Here is a 17,531-nt window from a genome sequence, read left to right on the forward strand (position 1 = left end):
TCTCTAACTGTCTCTGTTTTCCATGTTCCTTTGGCAGATCACCATGGAGCAACAAATACGATCCTCCCCTGGAAGACGGTGCCATGCCATCTGCTCGCCTGCGCAAGCTGGAGGTGGAAGCCAACAATGCCTTTGACCAGTACAGAGACTTGTATGTCAGTTGTACCATACAGAGCCCTCTGCTTTCTTTGTTTCCTTCAGCAGGCATGCAACACACCCAAAGAGTGTAAAATGTGGTCCCTAGCTGCCTCTGAGAGTGGCATACCAATGTATAGCAGAGGAAGAAGGGTAGGCAGCTGCTGGTCGCTGTTGGGAAGCGTATCCGCTGTGATTTCACGATACAAAAATATAATTAAATCTGTCAGCTGATGCTAAAGGCAGATGCTGAGGTGCTTTCCTGCCTCCCTCCCCCCCTTTAACAAATTAACGGCGTCTTTGTCCTGAAATGACCTGTGTTCTCTTTGATCTTGACTAAGTTCAGTCTTAAACCATCTGCTTTTTCCATTCCCTCAAGACTGTACTATCCCAAAATATCTATATATACAGCAGCAACTTTCACATCCTCCAGTAAAATGACAGGCAGTAGTATACTGAAATGCAGCAGTTGTATGGGGATTAGTGCAATTCCGCTGCAAGGGCCATTCTCTGATGCTTGTTTTAGGCCCTGTCTTGTCAAAGAGGTGTAAAGCAAAGGAATTAATAGAGCATGTGTAAGATAAATGTAGATTAGGCAGTGTCTTTTAAAGCAGCAATAGGAAACTGTCTAGCTGACTTGTCAGTCGAACGATTTTTCTAACAGTTGGGACTGCACTGGTCCTGCATTGCAGGCACATCGAGGTCTTGAGACATGATCAGGTTTAGCTGTCATCTTTATAGATTGTGGTCTCCTAAGCAGTGATGGGATAGAAATAGTAATGCTAAATCTAAAAAGAAAGTGTGTGCCGCAAAGCAAAGTGAATTTACTGCTTAATTGAGTAATGGGATGCTTTCTTGTTGGAGATGCCTCATGACCATGAAAAAGGTGAACAAACCTCATTGCTTCTTCGTGTTGCCCAAAAATGGAGATAAGACACATCCTTAGATGTGGTTCATCATGTTTCACTGTACTATTACAGTGCTAACAAAAGCAGGTAAAACAGTACTTTTCTTGCTAGATGTTCTACTGAGTTTAAGATATAAAGATTTAAGAATTAAAGATGTAAATGTAGCCTGTCCAAATGTGTAATCTTTACACTTTTGCTACAGGTATCAAATTTTTACTTATTTTCATGCGTTGTTTTCATAGATATCCAACTTCTCTTGTAAGTAACAGTTGTTACTGCTATCTGAACTTAGTGGAAGAAAGGAATTTTGCATATGCAGTGAAGAGAGGTTTGCAGTTATTCCCCAGGTGCAGAACAGACCAGGACTAATAGGATTTTTAATACACTAAGGTGAAAATGAGTAGTTGTGTGGAACCAAGGTTGTCCTTCTGAATTCCTCTCTGATCAGATGACGGTGAAGTCATGGCTGGATCCAATAACTCCTTTAAAAAGGTTTCATTTGCAGGAAGGAAAATGAGGAACAGGTTCCTCTCAGACTTAGGTGTGCAGAACAGACCAGGACTAATAGGATTTTTAATACACTAAGGTGAAAATGAGTAGTTGTGTGGAACCAAGGTTGTCCTTCTGAATTCCTCTCTGATCAGATGACGGTGAAGTCATGGCTGGATCCAATAACTCCTTTAAAAAGGTTTCATTTGCAGGAAGGAAAATGCGGTACAGGTTCCTCTCAGACTTAGGTGAATCTGCAGAACCCTGTTCGGCGTGTCGTACCATGGTAGTCTTAATATATTGTATGGAAGTAAAAGGTGAGATTGTATCAAATTCATCTTTCAGTTTGTCAGTGCAAGTTTTATAGGGAATACATTGTTAGAGGGCATATGGGAGGGATTTCTCACGAAGACTTCATTCTCGTGTCATCAGCCAGAAATGACGGGGGTATTACGGCTTGCAGGGTAGTCAGACTAGATAAGCATGTCTGTCAGCACCGTATGCTTTGATGCATGTTATGATCACAAAAATGTGTCAGAAAAAGAGGAGAAGGGCAGCTTATGTTTTGCTGAGCGGTGTAAAAATTGTGGCATTTTTGGAAAGAATTTGCGAAGTTAGGGAAACTTAACCTGACCATTTGAAGAGTTCCTCATGCTTGAAATTGGAAATGATTTGTACTTTACCTACAACAGAGATTTGGACAGAAACATGCTTTTGTTCTAGTAGTTGGACTCTGCACTTTCTGTAATAAGACAATTGGATTTTGTGTTTTGACAGCAGAAGCTTAATTTTTACTTGGAGATCGGAGGGGGGGCAGAAATGAGGTGGGGGTAAGAAGTGCCAGCTTTTCTCACTGCTGCTTGCTGGTCTTGCCAACAAATCAGGTTGGGAATGACTGTAGCAATTACTGGCGTAACAGCTGCTGAAGCCATGTGGGAGCCTGAAGTCTGGGGAAGGTTGTAGTGGGAACAAGATGGCAATTGCAGTGATGTAATTTCCATGGTCTGCTAGAGCTGGAAACTAATACTGCGTACCCACTGTAAAGCCAGAAGTAGGTCTGAGCCATGCGATGTCGATTAAAGGTGTCACTGGCCTTCTGGCTTGGCGGCTTGCAGCACGATGCGCTGGTTCCAGTACAAAGTTACCAGTGTTGTTTCAAATTCCCGAGCCAGCGACAACAGAGATTTTCCAGCACTGTGAAATATTTCAGGCCCGTTTGAAAGCATTGATGTATTAATCAAAAATATAAGTAGTGTGCTGGCAGTCTTCAGTATGGTATCTTTTGTGGAAATTATGGTTTCTGTTATATGGGAAGATTTCTAGCAGGTCCACCTTCCAGTAACTGTGTTCATTTTGTAGGCAGCGTGAAAAAAAAGTTTCTTGTATTGACCTGCAGAGACTTTCATTGTGTCTGTTCGCTCTGATGGGGTTGTCTGTCCAAACAGACCATTCATAGGCGATACAAATCTAATTGATACTTCACCTTACAAATTCTTTCTCTAAAAGTGTGAGTTTGAGTGCGCTGGCTGTTGCGCTGTCAGACTTCTGGCTTGCATTGCAGATGAAGAGGATGAGCTTGATGCTGAGAGAGCAGCCTCTGATCTGATGCATTGGTTCTCATACAGCAGTCCCTTAAGAGGCTGTTCTGTCCTTCTCTCTACAGGGTAGAGAATGTTTTTGAGCTACACCTCTAACCACAGCTATGCTGTGTTTTATGGTAGAGAGGTTAATACAAAAATAATCTTATGTAAGCAGTCATTCACAGAGCACATCGGGCTCCAGTGTGCTTGAATTTCCTGGGCTGTTAGACATTTTATTCCTATAATGAGGGTTTCTGCTAGGTTTTTCAAAGCAGCTTGTGGCTTTGTTTCCAGTCTTGCTGGGATAAACTGCTGGATCTTGTGCTTGCAGTCATCTAGCCAGTATGGACTGCCCGCCTTAGAAAGAGGTTTTGTATCTTAATACCTTCTAAGCACTTGTCTCCAAGATGGTGCTCTGCGTGGTGCTTGCTTCACTCCCCAGCTTTAAAATATGCCTTATACTGGTCATTCCAGCGGGGGGTAGAAGAGGAAAATATTTCCTTTCTATAGAAGAACAAGTACTTTTGAGAATGTGTGCTATTCCCACTCTGCTCTCAGCACGCGGTCCAAGCTGCTTCTGGATTATCTCCCATTTCACCTTTACACACAGTAAGTGATAATATCTCAGGGAGTTCATCTTGGGTGTCTCCCAAGACTTCAGATAATTTCAGTTTTTCCTTGTGTCAGCCTCATTTGGCCCACGTACCATTCCTTTTTAGATTTCTGTTCTAATCAGGTGTGGTAAGCATCCACCTACATTTAGTGAGTCATCGGCATGCGTTTGCCATTTCCCAAGGGGCTGGCACCTGCTAGCGTGGGTGTTTTGAGGGAAACAGCCTGTTATGCATTTGTTAACAACTCGTGTGAAGTAATCCATATAGATTTGCTTGCTGGTGACTAGACTGAAATTTGAGTTATGTCCCCAGAAGCTTAGTGGCCAGCATACTGAGTGACTGTGGTGTGCAAATAAGTTTGGGGAAGTCTTGTAGTATCGCGTGGAGTTCTTTCAAATCATGAAAGCTTGAGAAGAACAATTCTGCTGAATCTTCAGTGCCTCCTAACCATGCTGAGTTGTTCCATGTAAGAGTCTTGATGTTAAGTATCTCTAGAGTTGCCCACCTTTTATTTCTGGAGGTACGTTTATGTCTCTTTGGGTTAAAAGAGGAATTATACTAGCTTTTCATTCCCTCTCTATTATATATGTTAAACAACAAGAGTATTTCTTGGTTATCTGTATTAGCAAAATTAATGTCACCTTCCCAGAAAACAACTGTTTAATTTTGATCTCCTGCTGCCAGATTTAACTCAATGCCTGAAGCTAATGCCCCGGTATGTTTTTGTTCAGTAGGTTATTATTCCCAGATGGAAGTCTAATATCTTACACCATTCAGTTAAAGCCTCGGCTCTTCACTTCCAATATTGTGAAGATAATTTCTTCAAACATATGGTTGTAATTTATTACCCTTTGCTTGACGTGTGTGTGCGCGATTGATTGAAATCAAAGCGTAATGAGGGCCAGGGCATCTGGATAAATCTCTCTATTTTAGATTCTGTGTTCTGTTGGTTTGCGTTGGAGATAATCAGTGCTTTAATTAAGTAATCTAATCGCTCTTTGTTGTCTGGAAGAAATCGTTTCTGAAGTGATTAAATAGACCTCCCTGGGGAAGGATGCTGTGGATCTGAATATTTCTACAAACAAGACGAGTTCTGGCAACTTTGGACCAGTTTAGTAAGCTGTCATACATTCAGAAAGCTATCCCTTACCTCTTTGTTTCTTGGGTTAAGTTGGATTTATTAGTACTTTTGATTTTTAACAGCTTTTTAAAAAAAAAAAAAAAGATAAAATGCTCTCTTAATCATTCTGCTCCTGAAAATGTTTTTATTGATTAAGGTTTTGAATTCCCTCAACAGAGTAAGCCTTGAAGCCTTTTGAACTTCTGCTTCTATCTGTGTTTTGATGTTGATCCATTTTCAATTTGTTATATTAGAGCTCTGGACAAGGAATTTGGTAGGAGCGGAAGGAGGTCTGGGAGAGGATTGACCTCTAAAATGTCTTCATTGTGTGTAATCCTCTTGTTATTGAATTTTGGATTGGAATCCTGTCTGAAATGGAGTTAGTCACTCCCAATTTTTAATGGCTTTAGCAGTGCTGAGGATGGCACCCCTGCCAACCAAGCATTTACAGTACTCTTTGCAGCATGGTTACTGCCTAAACTGAGCATCCATCATCCTTCCCTTTTCAGCTGGAGGAGGAAAGGCTACAGTAATTTCAATGTGCCTTCAGGAATATGTAGATTCAGGAGTCCTTTTGCTAGAGAGCTTGAAGAGACTGAACTGCAGGTACAGTAGTGAATTCCCAGTGACAGACAATCTCACCCTTTAATTTTTAGAGTGCTCAGTGCTTCTTATCAGCATGTTTAATCTCCCTGAACAGCCTCAATCTGCTTCAGGGGTGTCTCACTGTGGCTTGACTATCTACTGAACTCTGTGCCATCGTCTCAACCACCAAGTATGTTCAGATGTCCTGTAAGCTGCTGGATAGCTTTCCCCTTTTTAGCCATTTTTACCTTTTTTCTTTGTTTTGGATTGTGTGCTTGAACCACCTCTGATACTAACCTTTATCTACTTGTCTTGGTATGAAAAAATAGCAAACCTCTGTTAATGCTGCCTTTAGACTTTAACTCTTTGAGTGCTGCTGTAGTTTGTCATCTAACTTTTCCTTCCCTGCCCTTGTATATCCCTTTACCTGGTCTGATAGACCATGCAATACTCTGAGTAATTTAATTCCTCTCCGATTTTGAAAATACTTTGCACATCTTGCAAGGTTTATAGCAATTGCTGTCTTTATCTGTTTGACCAAATTTGATTTATTTTGTGCGTGGAACAGCACCGATTCCACCAAGTAAATAAAAGGAGAGCACCAGATGTAAGAGGCATAATTAGTGTTTTTGGTTGTAGCCAGCCTGCCAGTCCTCATGCCCGTAGGTGTGCATGGGGGAGCTTCGATTCCTGCAGCCTGCAGTGCAACTTTCAACTCGCAAAGTGATTAGGCAGCTGTGAGCTCTTTATATAAGCGTTCTGTCTGTGTTTAGATGTAAACCTAGTTTGCCTAAACTAAAAACCCACAGAAAGCTTTGAAGTGACTTTATTGCCATTAGCTCACTGTTCCTCATTAATGCTTACTAGCCCTTTGTGATGGCTTTCTCTTGGGCATGATAGTTACTGTGGTTTTCACAGCAAGGGCCCTGCAGATTGAATCCAGATGCATTTGTTATGCATCCTAGCACTAAGGAAACCTGACTTTCCATCTCACTGCTGGCTAGGGTTTTGCACAATAGGGTGTGACATCAGGATTATGTCATCTGTGAGATTCGTGCCTCCGGGTTAGGCTGATAAGTACAAGATGAAGTCTCATAAGACAGACCTAAACTGCCAAGATGCTCACTGCTTCAATGTTCATGTGCTTTTAAAATTAAAACCGTGGTGTTTTCCCTAGGCAATTGTTTAGATGTAAGAGTAAACAGAGCAGTGTTGGGGTCCCTTCCTTAACTCGCCCATGGGCAGCTCAGAACTCAAAAGGGAATCACTATTGAAGTTGTTGATACATATTACACAGATTAGAGCAAATTTAGAAGAGGAAAAAATTAAGCATGCTGTGAAAACTAAATTAACTGCTTTTCATCTGACTTTTTTCTTTGGGTGCTTCGTTTTGGAGCAGCTCTGTACGGAGTACATTCTTATCTTCTGAATCTGAGATGCTCAGCGGAGGAGTTTTTCCCTTGGGTTCCCACAGTTCTCTGTGATTACATAAAATCTGAACACTGGAGAGGGAAAGCTTGTATTAGGAGGTCAGCACTGATGATGCAGCACTATCCTCAAACACCGTTCTCTGAAGGTTTTAAATCCCTAGTAAGAAATTACTTACATGCTTTCAAAAATGGAGATTAAATTTTAAAATATTAGTTTATTATGATCTGGAATTTTGGAACTGATTAATGATACATGGCTGTGCTTGCGCTTACAGAAATTTATCTCATGTTCTCACAAATGTACAGTGTTTTAATGATGGAAAATTGAAGACGGAATAACTTAACAAATAATAGCCGTCTTGTAGCATATCTGATACATGCCTATTTGAAGAAAGGTGCATGTCACGTGAAATCTGTAGTCTGCACAGATTTTGGCAAACTTAATGCATGGCACAGAAGACTTCTGCTGCTGTCTCTTCCCCGCCTACCCATATTGAATTATAGCTGGCAGATTCTAAAATGTGTCAGACTGTCGGTGGATGAAGCAGTGGGCTGTCTCTGCAGAGTGTGCTGGTCAAACGGATGGGTACGGGTGAAAGATTAGTAAGCAGTCAGCGCTTCCTGGTAGTTAATGAACCGGTTACGCCTTTGGACATGCTACAAAGTGACCCATTGTCTTGCTTATTAGGTGGCTAATGGAACTGTTTCCAGGTGACTTCTCAAAAGGGATTTGGTCATTAGTTTCCATCTGCCAAGAGCAATTGGATGGTACGGAAAATGTGAGCAATACACTTCTTAAATAATGAAAGGTACTAGAAAGCACAAAATGGGAGGTTCTGGGAGATCTTTAGCCTTCAGAATCCCATTGTTTGGATACTGTTTTCCTTTCTTGCAGAGTTCTTGCACTTCACAACTCTACTTCGCAGTTTGAGTCATCCCACCGTGGTCCAGATGTGTGCTTTCAAGTACAACTGGCACTGAAGTTACACATACCTAACTAGATTGGTATGTTTGCTCCAGGGATTTTTGCACCTGTGTATGCTGGAAAGAATTTCTGTAAAATACCTGTACAGAGTCCACAAGCATACTTTGGGCTGTGTTCATAAACTGTGGTGAAAAACAGCTGGACTAAATACACAAACATTTTACCTTCTTAATTTTAAGTATTTAGGTAACATTCTGAAAGCATTATAGAGTTGTGCTCCTGGGACCAGAGAAGAAGGGAGAGAGGAATTGTAACTCATCTGTACTCACACCAGTGGGAGAAGTGTTACATCCTGGTTAGTTCCTGGTACCAACCTGCCCTTTTTATTAAATGAGCCTCATTACTAGAAAGCTGGGTGGAGGACACAGGTAACGAAATTATTTAGTGACAACTCTGATCTCTTGGTGTTGTCCTGAAAGCTTTTTTCCCCTTCCCTTGAGCTACAGGATGGCAGGTGATTTGAATGAACACCTTTGGGTTTGGTGGAGGGTGGATTGCTGAAACTTGCCACTTTCCTTCATATTTCTGTTGCTGTTTATGTGCTGGTTTGAAATGACAGGGTGCAGGCATCGGGGAAGGGCTCGGTGAAAATTGTGCCAAGTCACTTGCCATTACAGTCATCTGTTTTAATAATAGTTGAAAAGTCTGCTTCCTCACCTAGTCTTTGAGGTAATGTTTTTGGGTTGCTGTTAGACACAAGCTTCTCAGCTTGCGACTTTAGTCATTGTCTACTTTCTTGTAGAAACATTTGTAGCTGAATGCTCAATATTTTCCTTTGGGGCAGGTTTTTTAAAAGACAGGTTTCTTGGAAGTCTGTTGATCTAAATAGATGGAGACATTTCCCTTTCTATGCTGAACCTTCTGTAGCTGGAAGAAATAGTTATGCAACCTTTAGGGGAAACAAGAAAAGAAAATATATTTTGCTGCTTTGAATGAGCCAGTTTGAACACTGTGCAACTCTTTTGAAGGTTTGCATAGCCAGCCTGAGGTTCCAGGTATTGGTACTTTGGCATCAGGGCTTTGTGGCTTAGTGCTGCGAGAGCCATAAGCCGGATACAAAAACCCACCCAGTGTCTCTGGCTCTCAGTTACTTACTGGAAAATACACAAGTGTTTTTATGGATGAGTGATTTGGTTCTGAAGTGTAATTGAAAGTCCCAGCTTGTTTTTATTGCTGTATGGTGGAAACTCATTTTCTCAGTATAGGGTCCAGCATTCATTTGCAAGGCTTGTGAGAACTAGGATGCTATCAGGAAAGTTATGGTGCCTTTTCTGGTCTGTCCTTTAGTGGTAGAACAAAGTGATTAACCTGTCCTCCTTTCTTGAGGTCTATGTTGGAAGCTTGGGGATTTCCTCCCCTATCACATCCCTCTTGAAGTTACAGCTTTGTTCTGGCTGCAGTCTCTCTATTTCATGGATACAGCTCGAGTTCCTTAAACAAGTTTCCATCCTGTGTCTCCACCCGCTTAAACTTCAAACACTTCATAAAGCTTTGGATCACTCTTAGCTTAAATATTTTCTTTTATTCTTGCATTCGTAAAGTAGGTCAGTCTTAAGGGTGACATTTTTTTATAAAACAGCTTTTTCCAGGAGTTCTGTGGTTGATGAGTAACGGATATAAAGCTTAAGTGTTTGATCATGATATTAACACTAGAAGTGATTTTGAGTGAAATGCTATTCTGAATTTTGTAAAGAGAATGAATGGTGACATTGGGCCTTATGCCTTTTACTCACCTTCCTGGGCAAATTCATAAAAAGCAATTTTAACAGGGATGGAAGAACACTGGTTGTCCTCAGAGATGACAGGAATATCATCTGGCAGTGTTTTGGTTGTTAATAAAGGGACACGACAACCAGAAGACTGTTTTTTTTCATCATTCTGTAACAAACTTTTGCCTGTAGGTAAACCCAGAACACAACCCGGAGAGATCCGTGTCCTTAAGCAGAAGAGGAGCGATTGCTTTGCATCAAATTGCTGTCCTTTGAAAATGGTTTATCCTTTAGGGATGTTTCTGAGGTACCCCAATATGAACTGGAGTCAGATCTCTTGTACGTTTCAAAAGCATCTCGAGCTTCTAAAGGAGAGGGATTGCCTTTTACATCTGCTGTTGTGCGGGAGGAAAACGTACCACCAGCAGGCGTATCCAGAACGGGTGATCAAAGGAAATTCTGTTGGATCCAGGAGCTTTGTGGTGCTTTCAAAGTGTTCTGCTCCAACTACTGCATGTAATTTTGATGGGCCTGTGATCTGCTTTGCCCATCCATTTCTCTACTAGGGAAGATACCAGCTTGTGCTTTCCAGGGACCTTTTCCAAGCTGGTTACCCCTCCTGCTTTTTTAGTATGTGGTGAAGGGGTTTCTTGGAGGTAGTCCAGCCTTCTTGCAGCACATCCAAGTTTATGAATGTAGATTTAAATTCCTACCAATCAGTCTGTCATCCAGTTTTCTGTTATATAGAAGCCAATTAACCTGTAGCACTTCTTTATTTTTCTTGAAGAAAACAGGTTTCAGAGAATGTTCCCCTGCCCAGACATGACTTCCCTGCGTATAGATAGTCTTCAGAAATCCCACTTCCATGCATTTCAGTTGCCACGCGAGGAAAGGTGAAATCTAATGTAGTGATCAACAATATATATTTTTCTCCCCGTGAAGGAGGAGTGAATTTTGAAGTTGTCATATATTGCTGAAGCACAGAGGAGGCTTTGGCTAATATATATCCCAGCGTGCCTTGGATTCATAACGGTTCAATCGCTGGCATTGTTGTTTGAGTCTCAAGATACTGGATCTGGCTATGGCAAAGCAACTTTATTGAAATAGCATGTTGGTATTTAAAACAATATTAATACTATATTTGATTCATTAAATATACAAAGGCAAGTTAAAGCGTTTCCATGTGTGCACTGTTAGTTCTGGCGGGAGGTTCTTCAGATGGTTTTATGTGGTTTCAGACAACATTTTAGCACATTCTTAAAATACCCACAAAAGCCTTTATGTAAAATCTCATAAAGGTGAACCACATAAAAATTATTTTTTTCCTGTTTCATGTCATTAGGATCAAAGTACAGTAGGTAAGAATAAATTTCAAAAAACCTTGTTTTGGTCCCTCTCAATTAATGTTTCATGCTCATAGCAAGCTTATAAAGTGGGTAATGGGGAAACTGTCTGTACACACTGTAATGTTCTCAGTGGCTGCCAGTTCATTTTGAGTGAATTCGCTTATTCTATATGTGAATTTTTTTTTTTTTTTTTTGGAAACCTGGTCTGGAAATGGACAATAGCTTCTGCTCTCTGGCCTTTGATTTGCGCTGCCCTTTTGTCAAAGGAAGGGTCGCTTAGATTGGAACTGAGCTTCGCTGCGTGACTGAAATTCCCATTAACTGCATTAACCAAAATCCATTTGTGAATTCCCCAGGGGATATAAAAAGGGTGTTTGTTGGTTTGTTAGGTTTAAATTGCCTGCTGGAAGTCTGGCTTTAGCATGCCTGTGGAGCAAAGGGCTTTACTTTTTTAATGGCATGTTCTCAGTGGCTTGACAAATGTCATAGGACAGCGCTCTGCGTGTTGGTTACGTAAATGCCCAGGCTAAGCTTGATAACAAGTAGCAGTAGTCACCCGTTATAAAGATGATGATATGGTGAGTTAATATGAAGTCATATACCCCTCCTGGGGTCAACATTGGTTTTGATACAGACTTGGATGTGTGCAGTTAAAAAGGATTGGGGCTCTTTTGGTGACTCTGCCTTCTTGAGACAACATACTGGTCTGATGCTGTAAGTGCAGAGAGAATGTTGAAAGTTGCCAATGTTATTTGTGTTAACTTCCCCATATCTTTTTCTCCTGACTTACAGAAAAGGATGGTTTAGTATTCTGGAATCTACAATACTTCAAGTTAATATATGAAGTCCAAAATGCACAGTAAATCAAATCTTAAATGTCATTAGCAGCTGTCAGGCTCGTGTTTAGAAAGGAGGGGAGCATGAAGGTGGGAGGGTTCAACAAGTTTTTCATGTTGGCGATGAGTGATACTTTCCTTTCTTGCAGAAGAGGAGAAACATGCAGTCACTTGCAGATCTACGTGATCATCTCGGTCATGACAGTAAGAGGCAGGAACATAGAATGGTTTAATCTGCGTGACTCTCTCCCAGTTTAGCTGCTAGGAACTGTCAATCATAGCAGCTCCTTGTGTCTTTAGATTATGAGCTTTTGCTCTCCTCCAGACAACGAATTCTCAGGTGTTTTGTCTGCTTTGTGTACGTACTTGCAGAATGGCAGTAGGCGCTCGGAAGAGAGTAGGAATGGCTGAATATGAGCCAGCAGTGTGCCCAGGTGGCCAAGAAGGCCAATGGCATCCTGGCCTGTATCAGAAATAGTGTGACCAGCAGGAGTAGGGAAGTGATCGTGCCCCTGTACTCGGTGCTGGTGAGGCCGCACCTCGAATACTGTGTTCAGTTTTGGGCCCCTCACTACAAGAAAGATGTTGCACTGCTGGAACATGTCCAGAGGAGAGCAACCAAGCTGGTGAGGGGTCTGGAACACAAGTCATACGAGGAGCGGCTGAGGGAACTGGGGTTATTTAGTCTGGAGAAGAGGAGGCTGAGGGGAGACCTGATCGCCCTCTACAACTACCTGAAAGGAGGCTGTAGTGGGGGGGGGGTCGGCCTCTTCTCCCTGGTAACAGAGGCTAGATGAGGTGCTTAGGGACATGGTTTAGTGGTGGGATATCAGGGTTAGGTTAAAGGTTGGACTCAATGATCTCAAAGGTCTTTTCCAACCAAAGTGATTCTATGATTCTACTAAAATATGTTGTCGTTGAAGTTGCCTCTCCTCCCTAGTTCTTCGCAGGAGGTGGTGATTCTGTGCAGCATGAGGTCGTCGCTGAGATCTAAGAGTTGTGCGCCATGAAAGAGTATTCTTTTGCTCGATTCTCCTTATGGCTGTTTGGTAACTTGAGAATGGAAACTGTTGATATAATGCTGTGGGATACAGTTTCGGTTTTTTAGAAGCCAAAATTGGTTCTTGTGCATCTTTCTTCCTACAGTGTTGGGTTGTTTACCCTTACTTTAAAGTGTGTCTTTCTGGCACATAAGGAGCCTAGCACTAGTGTTATAAAAGAAGAGTTGGGTTCTACAGGTGTCACTGCTTTGGTAGTTTTCTAGGAGCATACTTTTTGCTATCATACCTGAGAGTTAGGTAACCTAGCCTGCTCTCTATTGTATACTGTACCTGAAGCTGGAATAATAGGTAAACCTCGTCAACATCCCTTCATTTCTAAGAACCTTGGTTTCAGTTCAACTCTATTTGCAATAAATCAATAAGTCAGCTTGACACAAACTTTTGAGACAGCAGCGTAAAGCTTCTTACTTGCTCCCTTTTGTCTTAATTAGCGGACTCTGTTGTAAAGAGCTTCCAGACTTTCCCAATAGTGAGAGAAAAGGAAAAAAAAAAAAAACCCAAAAGACCAAACTGTAAAATAAAGCCTTGCTCTCAGCCTACTTTGTAGCTTGTGCTTTTACCAGCTGTTATAGTTAATTGGAATCAGAGGAACTGTTTGCTCAAGTGCTGTAGAAATCTGTAGCTAGCTCTGTTTCTCACTAGACTTTTATTCTCCTTTAGAGAAATGTACAGTTTTTTGTAATTAAAGTCTCTTTATTATAACATGATTTAAACTGCTGTGTTTCTAGGTATATAACTGGTGAGAGTGTGCCGTCTTTAAAGAAAAAAAAAAAAAACCTTTACTAAGATAGAGAGATTCTGCTTATTTAAGATTATTATTGATAATCTGACTTTGGCTTGGATCCTGCTTCCTTGTAACACACCTATTGGATTCTGTCCCACAGGTATTTTGAAGGTGGAGTCTCCTCTGTCTACCTCTGGGATCTGGATCATGGTTTTGCCGGGGTGATCCTCATTAAGAAAGCTGGAGATGGATCCTTTGCTAAGATAGAGAGATTCTGCTTATTTAAGATTATTATTGATAATCTGACTCTGGCTTGGATCCTGCTTCCTTGTAACACACCTATTGGATTCTGTCCCACAGGTATTTTGAAGGTGGAGTCTCCTCTGTCTACCTCTGGGATCTGGATCATGGTTTTGCCGGGGTGATCCTCATTAAGAAAGCTGGAGATGGATCAAAGAAGATTAAGGGATGCTGGGATTCCATCCACGTGGTGGAGGTTCAGGTACAGCCTCTGGGGCAGCTGATATTCCTAAGTGAAAACAAAACCCAGTTAATTCCAGACAATTAACGAGCACAGGTGTTCCACTGAACAATGCAGTATTGTGTTAGGGGCTGTAAACTTCTTTCCCCTGTTAATTTTTGAAAATTCCCTGAAGCAATTTGGATAGAGATAAGTCAGGGCTGTAATCAAAAAGAATCCCAGAAGAATTGAAAATATGTTACTTTCTGTGCATGTGATGCTGAGATTATTTTTTTTTTTTTTTTTAACATAAAGGTCTACAGATAAATATCACTAATTAGGTAATAAAACCAAGGTAATAGGAGGTTAAATTGCTCTAACTAGATTTGCTTTGGAAAATTAGGGGAATGTGCACACTGAAAATAGTTTTTAAGAAACAGACTGTGCTATGTGAGTGGAATTACGCATGTCCTGTTGCTTGTGGGGTCTTTGGGGCCAGCCACCATTTAGTTTTCGAAAGGATTTTAACCTTTTGTCTCTATCCTTTTTGTTATTCTTCCACTTCTAGGAGAAATCCAGTGGTCGTACTGCTCATTACAAGCTGACCTCCACAGTGATGCTGTGGCTGCAGACCAATAAAACTGGTTCTGGTACCATGAACCTTGGAGGGAGCCTTACCAGACAGGTATGTCTGCATATTGGCACGCGTGTACGCTGCAGACCCAAGGCATGCCTTTCCTTATTTATATACCCAGTAGCCCCAGTCAGGAACAAAAAGTTGATTTTGTGAGGTGTTGTATAAACATCTATTCTCCTGCTGCGTATGCAGCCCAGTGAAACAGTTAATGCGTAAGGGTGTAATTACCAGGAAACCCCTTGAACTTTGCTTGATGGCAGCATAGCTTTCAATTAAAAATAGAAAACATTCGGTAGGCGTTTAGACTTGCTTTTAAGTCTTAGTTTTTATTTTGGTAATCCTAAATTTTTATACTTCCATATGTGTTACTCAGATATTTTTATCTGTAAGATTTGCCCACTTTCTTACTGGAAGATTCCAATAGGATTATAAAAATACAAGATGACCTCTTTTATTATGTGTCTTTTTTAAAAACCAGCTAGGCTACTGTGAATGAACCTGTATTTTGCATTAACTATAGAATTCTTCTGTTCTTAAAGATGTCAGTTATCTTTTAGTATCCTTTTTTAGTATTTTCTTCCTGCAGTGCCAGGACACTGATTTAAAAAAAAAAAAATCTCTTAAAAAAAAATCTTCTGAACATTTGGGGGTTTGTGCCAGTGTTAATTACTTTGACTTCCCCTTGAGAGCGCCGTTTTTCATAAGGAAGGTGCCAGGCTGATGACTGTTCAGGCAGTGCTGCTGTCTTAGTCTCTGACGGGCAGAATCTGCTGGATTTGACTTCACTTGGGTGACAGAGATTCTGCCGCAGCCACCTGCCTTAGGTTGCCATGTCCCTACTTCATGCTGCTGATGAATTGCAGTTGCTTAAAATCTGGACTGTGGAAATCACTGACTCGAGCAGAGTAATAAACTCCAGAGGACAGGAGGCATATTGTATGGTCATGAGTGACTAGAGAGATTGGCAGTAGCCAGAACTCCTTTATGAGACTTCCCAGGGCAGACTGTTGCTTTCGATACAAAGGACAATGTAGACTCTGTTAAACAGTTCATGTTTTTGTACAGGTTTGAGCCAGGCGAAGGAAAGAAGGATCTGTGATTGCAGAGAGGAACTGAAATTGCGTTAGTATTTCAGTCACAGAAGCTTGCCCCAGACCTAGGTGATTTTTCTTTCCACGTTGTTGATTTACAGAAGAAGCTGATGGAAAAGCAGGCGGGGAAAAGGCATCTGGAGACAGTTTTGAGCATTGCGTACTTTTAAACTGTTTGCAGTAATTACACCCGAGTTATGGTGACCCGGACAAATATTTAATCACAGGCCTTCCTAATACTTTAAATCATAGCTGTGAAGTGGAGGCCAAGGGCTTGACTCTGGCCGTGGCCTTACGGTGCGTGAGAGCTGTGCCAAGGAAAACAAGAGTCTGTTGAGAATGGGTGTCCTCAGTACACCTTGGCCTGAACTGCCGGGCCTTGTTTAGCTTGACTTTCACTCTCGAAGCTTTAGTGGGGAGATTCATGCTTCTGTCATCATTTTAACAGCAGATCATTTAATTCATATGTGATGCATTAAAGCAGGGGCCTGCTTCCAATGTAAGTAACCATAAAAAAGCCACTGGGGTAATGATGCACTGCTTCTGCACAAACAATGGAAACTTGAGTTTCAGAATTTCGCTTTGGGCTGGGGATTTTCTGTTTGCAGATGCCATAGTAGGCTTAATGGGACAGGCTTCATCAGAATCCGTAGCAGAAAACTAAAATCTTCATGCTGCCTTGAGGTATGCTATGTGAGGAGGAGCTGTTTGTCCTGAGCCATTTATGTAGCTGTAGGTGGACTAAACTCCTGAGTGCAAGGCTTTTACTTTGCTGTAAATCCAGTTTGCCACATCACCTAAGGACAGCAGCTTTTATTTTTACTTTTTGGTAGGCTTTTTACACAGTCCACAGCAAACTTAGGCGCTGGAAGTAGGTTTTAGTTATCATTAGTATGTGACACTTTTACCTTGACGATACCGATAATCTGATGTTCTAACCATTATTTTGAAATAATTTTGTTCATGGTAAACTGTACATGGTTTTGGTCAACTCAATGTTCAAGCTACTTGAACCACCTTTGATCCTAAAATGTGAATAGCAGATGTCCCTGTGTTTCAGTGGAAGCTTTTGAAGTGTTCACAAGCTTTGTAATATCCTGGCTTATAAACTGATGGCAGAGAGAACCTTTTCAATGCTTTGAAAGGGAAGTCTGTTGAGAGCCATTACTTTGAAACCAGTTTCTCCTCGTAGCTGCAAATCGGGTATTTTTCGAGTGATGACTGGAATGATTAACTTGGTGGCCAGGAGCAGGCGCAAAGGAACAGCTAATGTAATGCCTCCTAATTCACCACCTTTGGCAGCGATGAAGAGCTTGGGCATGTCTCGCACTGAAATGCTATGGGGAGCATTTGCAACTTCATATGGAAACATTTGCTCAGTAATTCCCCTTCCTAATGTCTGCTGATTGCACTCGGTGCAAGTAATCAAGCAAACCTATTTGTTCTTCTGTGAACGGACAACGTGGTAGCATGGTAGAGCTGAACTTGGATCTAGAAGTAAGAGTCTAGAAATAGCTGTTCTCTGCTGTCATTTCCTATTGGTGAAATGTCATTACCCTGCATCAGACACAAACATGGGGGTTGTTTTTGTCTTTGTCAAGACTATTTGGAAAAACTTGTCTGTCTTCAATATCCCCGGACTCTTCTTACTACAACGCTCTCACTTAGGCTATTCCTAAATATTGCACTGAATTTCTAACTCTCTCTCCCCCCCCCGCCCATGTATTTGAGTGTTACTACGCCTGGCTTGGGGCCATGTGGTGCTATGTTCTGGGTAGATGTTACTTAGAGGTCATGTCCCTGTCCTATGTCTACTTTAAT

At 41.4% G+C, this 17,531-nt stretch overlaps 1 protein-coding gene across 3 annotated transcripts in view; it reads left to right on the forward strand.

Annotated features, from left to right (window-relative positions):
* CAPZB (capping actin protein of muscle Z-line subunit beta) overlaps positions 1 to 17,531 on the forward strand; it is a 44,965-nt gene that overhangs the window by 17,107 nt on the left and 10,327 nt on the right. For 2 of the 3 annotated variants that reach the window (XM_009646480.2, XM_035901845.1), the window contains exons 3-5: positions 38 to 151; positions 13,883 to 14,024; positions 14,551 to 14,667. In XM_009646480.2, coding sequence (XP_009644775.2) covers positions 38 to 151; positions 13,883 to 14,024; positions 14,551 to 14,667 — 373 coding nt within the window. Of the gene's footprint in view, positions 1 to 37; positions 152 to 13,682; positions 13,723 to 13,882; positions 14,025 to 14,550; positions 14,668 to 17,531 lie in introns of all 3 variants that reach the window. The other variant, XM_035901844.1, reaches the window with a different exon arrangement.

Source organism: Egretta garzetta, unplaced genomic scaffold (genome assembly GCF_000687185.1).
Source record: "Egretta garzetta isolate BGI_Z169 unplaced genomic scaffold, ASM68718v1 scaffold69, whole genome shotgun sequence".
Taxonomy (NCBI): Eukaryota; Metazoa; Chordata; class Aves; order Pelecaniformes; family Ardeidae; genus Egretta; species Egretta garzetta.